This window comes from Paramisgurnus dabryanus, chromosome 17 (genome assembly GCF_030506205.2).
Source record: "Paramisgurnus dabryanus chromosome 17, PD_genome_1.1, whole genome shotgun sequence".
In the NCBI taxonomy this organism is placed as follows: Eukaryota; Metazoa; Chordata; class Actinopteri; order Cypriniformes; family Cobitidae; genus Paramisgurnus; species Paramisgurnus dabryanus.
Window position 1 is genome coordinate 498,593 of NC_133353.1, and position 6,523 is coordinate 505,115.

Genomic DNA, 6,523 nt, shown 5'->3' on the forward strand with positions numbered 1-6,523 from the left:
ATTTTATGTAAATCTAACCCTAAATCGAAGCGACAATGGTAAGAAAATAGGCCAAAACAGTTGAGTAATAAATTTGTGACAGTGACACGTAAACATGTTCACATGAAAAGGCGGAAAACCATGTCAGTGTCACGCAAAAGATCCACAAATTTATGTGACTATATGTACGTAATTTTGTGATACTGGGATGTCCGATATTTCCAGATAGGTGTTGCTTTGGAGTTAGCAAGGTGCTTGAGGGGTTGGTTACACATTGCTATGCATTTGCTTATGGCCAGGTTTAATAGTTTACCAAGTCTAACACCACTAATGCCAGCAAGCATCATTTCATCAAATCAAATCAGTAATTTTTTTCTCAGCGGTGCAATAAAAGCAATACTATACGAAGTAACAACAGATTTCTGTGTACTGTACTGCTGTGGCAAAGAAACTGAAGGCTTTATTTCGGCACATGTGATGCTACGCAAGACATCAGGTACACGTTCTCATCTACAATTCTCTCTTTTCCTCTCCGTCTGTCGATCTATCTCGCTCTCCCTTCAGAGTAGCATTACATCGCCACTTCTCAAGAATGTGCAGGTCTGCTCTGCAAAATACCAAGGGAGGTAAAACTGTCATCATCTACACAGTAGGATTTTCATTTTATTACAGTGCTATGTTAGGTGTTGAGTGGGGAGAGGAGGTAGGTAGATTTACGTACGACAGTAAAAACTTTATATGACATACCAGAAAAGCTGCTGAATAAATTAAAGAACGTGTCAGTGCTTTTCCTGTGTATGTATGGGGTTAACTCTTTGCTAACTTAAATTTGAAAACAAAAAAAATCCTTTACCCTTCTGTATTAAATGTTTTAAAAGTCTCAGACTCGGGGTAGGTCCTCTGTCTTACATTGCTGACAGATTTTGCTGTGCACTGTGCATAGACCAGGCTTTGAAGCTATTAAATTTTTCTGTAACACTTTAAGGTTGTATAACATGAAAAAAGAATGAACAATTTGTCAATAGAGTTATTCATGTTAGTTTATGGTGCATTAATTAATGTTAACAATTACAATGCTTCATTTTATAAATGTATTAGTAAATGGAGAAATTTACATGAACCAAGATTAATAAATGCTGCAGTATAGTTCATTGTTAGTAAATGTTAGCTATTGCATTAAGTAATTGTAACTGCCAAATACCATGGTTTACTCACCCTCAAGCAATCCAAGATACATATGTCAATCATCTGTCAGACAAACACGTTTAGAGTTATTTTAGTAAATATCCTTGCTTTTACAACTAATAATGATAGAAAACGGAGATCAGGGAACAACATCTGACATCTGACTTCACAGGAGTAATCCAAACGGCTCCAAGGGGTTAAAAAAGGTATTTTGATGCGATCTTGAAGGAAAAATATCCATATTTTAAACTTTATAAACTATAATAACTCATAACTATCAACCCTCTCATTTTTCCTGGAATTCTCCTGTATTTTACCATTCTTTCCCGCCATCATCCCGTTGACACAATGTCCTGTATTTCTCCCGTATTTTTAGTCTTTCTATAAAAAATCCCACTGGTCATATTTGATGTTTGCTACATTCACCTACGGTAAAGCAAGTGGCTGTATATCTGTAACATATCACTCAAATGACACCCGCCAATAAAATAATAATAATAAAAGCTTCCCAAGGGTGGGTGGAGGATGACGTGCCGCCGTGCACAAAGCTACAACCACCATGCGCATTACCGCGCAAGTCTGCCCGCCAGTGTACAAAAACGTGCATCTTTGGATGCGTGTGGTGGGATTTTTTGTAACTTTGCATGTAGGGACACACTGCTGTTTGTGCTTTACTGCTTAGCTCAGAAGGTGTTGATGCAACGTCTGCGACCTATATAACAAGTCACTTGCCAATAAAAGAGAGCCATAGAAACAATGATACAAGGTATACACTGCAAAAATGACTTTCTTACTTTCTTTCCTAAGAAAATAAGTTTAGTGTTTAGACAAAAATATTAAAGTGAAGGGAATTTGAAATTAAAACAAGCAAAAAAAATCTGCGAAATGGGTATGAAAATGTTACATTGATTTATCTTGAATGAAGTGTTTTTAAAAAAGTAAACTTATTTCAAGATTTTTTTTCTTAACCCATTGGTAGTTTTCTTCTGTGTTTGTTTTATTGTCTAAAAACTAGACTTATTTTCTCAGGTCAATTTGCTCATCAAGAAAATATATCTTGATTTAAGAATTGTTTTGCTGATGTTAGAGATTTCCCTTATTTTCAAATCCCAATGTTGACAGGTATGTATGTATGACAAGTTTCCGGTAACGACGCCATCTTGGATGCAATTCACTACGCAACGTACCATGGCAACCATGCTCACTAAGCTAAAACTCTCTAATGAATCGCGTGAGTCCAAGATGGAGCCATTTATTTTTTTATTTTATTTTTTTGGAGCCATATTTTTGTTACAAAATCAAATCAATTACACACAGAAGACCTTTATTAACCCTTTGGAGCCATGTTTTGGGGGTTCAAAGTCAGAAGTTGTTCCTTAACCCCTGTTTCTACCATTATAAAGCTTACAAGACCAAGGACATTAACTAAAATAACTCCAAATGTGCTCGTCTGAAATATGATAGACATGTCATCATGGGGTAATTTCCGAATTGGATGAAGTATCCATTTAACAAATACAACCTTATTGTAAAGTGTTACCAATTTTTCTAACCAGACTAAAAACCTGTCAAAATCAAATTTACATTTGGAAGAAAAATCTTTCTTGCTTTCTCACTTAAACTGTTTCCACCTAACTGACCCTCAAAATTTTACGCTTTTGTCGATTTAACTAATGTAGTCAGGTTGAATCAAGCATATTGAATAAAGTAATTAACTTTAATAAACCTATTTAGATGCTAATGCATAAAGCAAATATCTAGGTTAACTGACAAAACATTTATTCACAGTGCAATTGGCTATACTCCAACTGTACACAGATAACTGTAATGACAATTTATCTTTGATGAATGAATTAATTTATTAGACTTTCATTAAGTGAAAGTGACTCTTTCACTTTTGATTATTCACGTGTGCAAGATCTGCTTTCATAGCATAAGGAATTTTTCATAGCATTTTATGTGTGCACAGTGCACTATTTAACATTTCCGAGTCAATTTTACACTAAATTTCTCATTATTTCTCCTTCCTTTTCCTCTCAAAAGAAATACATATTCGTGGATGGGCATCCAAGCCTATAAACTTCATCTGTTGTTACTAAAGTAGGATAAATTTATGCAACACACTCCTGAGAAAACAGAACACGCTTATATTAAATTCTCTTTCTCATTTTTGGATGAACTGTTTATGACCTGGTCAGTGAGGTCTGCTATTTTTATTTGATTTATGTAAGTATACTATTTTTTATTCTATAATATTAATGCATTTTTACAGCAGACCTTTGCTAATAAATATATAATGAGCAAATAAATACAATTCACAACAGGCTCTTGAAACGTGCTACTGCATACTACTTACTGTAATACACAGTTGTTTTACGTAAGTACTCTAGCTATAGGCTTTAACCTAACACAGCAACATTACGTTTTACGATGCCGTGTTCAGCTCAAGATCCTTCATAAATGTATTCAGCTTTTTAAGATATTCAGATGGTTTAAATCTGGTTACGTTCTGAGATGTGAAGGAAAGAGCCCGAGTATTTCTGACTGCATCTAATAGCGTTTCTCTTTCCTGCATCTCCACAGCACACAGCTCACAATAAGACTGAGCCAGCATGGAAGAAATGTGAAAATCAACTGAAGGGTGAAGGAAATGAATTGAAAGACGGAAGATAAAATAGTGTCTTAAAAGAGACGTTCTGCAGCCCCTGATAGAGGGATGATTCACTGTCTCCAAACTATATCTGACTGGCATGTTCTGACAACATATTTCAGTGGCACCTGAGGGAACAGATTGAAATTGAACATGCTCAAGAGAAAACCGAAGGCAAGCCGGTTCAAGACAGAGGTGTAGCAGCTGAAAAGCGCTGGAGTTTGAGTCGATATGTACTGCTGGCGATCCGATAAGCAATTCTTAATCCTTGTTCGATTAAAGAATTTGGTTCGCGAGTTACCTTGAATGATTTTAGAGCTGTCTGATATAACATGCATCAATTGCTTGTAAATAAGGTGAGTGATTTAAACAAACCCCTTACAATGTGGCACATAACTTGCTCAACATCAATAGTGCATGGACTTATATTGATGGAGAGATCCGTAAAATTTGTAGGACCAGAAAACCATAGTGCTTTATGTATGAGCTTTGGACTTGTAAGCAGTCACCCCCTACAAAACCTTAGCATTACAAATAAGCATCACTCTTACTTTCCAGTTTTGTATGCTGGGTACAAAAACTACAATGATTAATTCATCTCATGGAGCCACTCTGATATTTGATTCATCATCAGACCTCATTTAAGCAGGCTACTAATAAATGACACAAAAACTGACCATGAGTGAAACCATAATTTGCCACACAAGTCTTTGAATTATGTGATAATAGCTTCTTGAAAAATTCATGTTTCGTTTCTGAGTCACCAAGGGACGAATGGTAGCGTTAGTGGCTCTCAGCCACGATGACAGACTTCAGTGCTCCATCAGCAACACGGATGACTTTGCCTCAAACAGTGACAGCAAATTAGCAATCATCAGTAAGAAAAAATCCCGCCAGGGAAAGTGAGAGTAATATACATATTGCATATTCGTTGGCGAAACGCGTATTGGGCAGACTGAGGCTAGCTGCCACACGGTCATAAACTAGTTTGCACTCTGCAAACTATAAAAATGTCCTACCTTTCTGTAAACCAACATGTTTGGGGAGTCGTCAGTCTCTCCATTGCTGTTTGAATGGAGGCTGTTGTTTTTCGCCATGGTCCTAAAAGACGGCAAAACAGCTATTCCAGTGGATCTATAAACCTGAAAGGCAAAAACAGGTCATTCAGACATGCACAACAGTTTAACTATTATCTGACATATTGATAAAAATAAAACACATATTTGTAATGCTACACCTTCATAAAGCTGTAAAGCTTAAGCTTATCTAAAAGTTTATTTGATCTTAACCTGATTGTAGAATTCTAAGCTTAACCAAAGTAGTGGCCAAAAGTAATGTCCAACTTTGGAAAAAAATTTATATTATTAACACGTAACACATGCACAAGGCTTCCAAAGTTTAATTAGAAGCAAAAGAAAATCAAAATGTAGTCAATGTAAGCTATATTTGATGCATCTTGTATATTCAACCGTATTCCTTGATAGCATGTAGTTTACCAAAATAAGTGTCAAATGAATACCATAACCATGTTTAGTTTTCTCCATTTTGTACCACATATTTTGATGAGAAAGAACTGAAAGCACATAAAATGCAAATATGCCCTCCAGGCATACTGAGAACTGGTTAATCCTAACACAGGTTGATCCATACACACGCTGGGGGTGGGGAAATTTGGCATCTCCAATTTACCTCACCTGCATGTTTTTGGCCTGTGGGAGGAAACCGGAGTATCCAAATTAAACCCATGCTGACACTGGGAGAACATGTAAACTTCACCGAAAAAGGTCACCTGACCTAGCCAGAGCTCGAACCGGGGACCATCTTGCTGTGAGGCAACACTGATCCACCCCATCACTTTTGTCCACTACTGTGTGTACACAAATGCATGGCTATCAAATGTTTTAGTCATGTTTTGCTTTTTTAAATCAAGCATCAATCGTTCATGGATTTTCCTCCCAGTATTAAACTATACGGGTATTCTGATAACACATTGCTGCTAACAGTAAACATTGGTACATATAGTCCAAGTTTAGACACATCTCTCAGTTGGATTGGTGGGACACCATTTAAATCCACCGCTGATCCACATTGCACCGCGACCCTGTCATGTATGCAAACCTTCATGATGTGTCAGTGCCTATTCGCTGTCTTAGTGTACGTTTCAACCCTTCAAAAAAGCAAGTAGGGAGACAATTTCGTTGCGCCATAAACGCACAGACAATAATGCACAATCTTGCAGACATCCGATGCTTTCAGAACCACAGACAGCTCCTCTGCAGCACATGCACGAGTGCTGTTATCACCAATAAAATGCACAACACAAACATAAAGCATATCTTCTGCTCACCTCAAACACGCCCCGTCTCCACTGATATATGGAATCCGCGATCCCAGGATGAATCAAGTTTCCGTGCGGCTCGTCAGCTATCGGACGTGTAATTCATTGGAAATATTAGCGATGCTTTGGTTGATGCTGACGCGTCATCGCGCGCGCTGATTCTGCTGAAGGACGGGGCACGCGCTGGCGACAAGGGCACGCGCATCCAACCTTGAACCAATCCCGTATCCCGCTCAAAAGAGGAGGATGTGCTTTTTTACTTTTTTATTTTTTTATGTACGTATTTTTTATTGCGCCATTCAACAACAACAGGAACAATAATATTAATGTTAATAATAATAATAATAACATTTATTCATTAAAAATCAGAT

The 6,523-nt window shown here is 37.2% G+C and overlaps 1 protein-coding gene across 2 annotated transcripts in view; it reads right to left on the bottom strand.

Annotated features, from left to right (window-relative positions):
- Positions 1 to 6,321, bottom strand: part of rgs7a (regulator of G protein signaling 7a) — an 89,098-nt gene extending 82,777 nt beyond the window's left edge. Inside the window, exons 1-2 of one of the 2 annotated variants that reach the window (XM_065297355.2) lie at positions 6,162 to 6,321; positions 4,834 to 4,956 (exon numbers count right to left, since the gene is read on the bottom strand). In XM_065297355.2, coding sequence (XP_065153427.1) covers positions 4,834 to 4,911 — 78 coding nt within the window. In that variant the 5' untranslated portion in view covers positions 4,912 to 4,956; positions 6,162 to 6,321. The remainder of the gene's footprint in view (positions 1 to 4,833; positions 4,957 to 6,161) is intronic. The other variant, XM_065297356.2, reaches the window with a different exon arrangement.
- Positions 6,322 to 6,523: the final 202 nt, after the last annotated feature.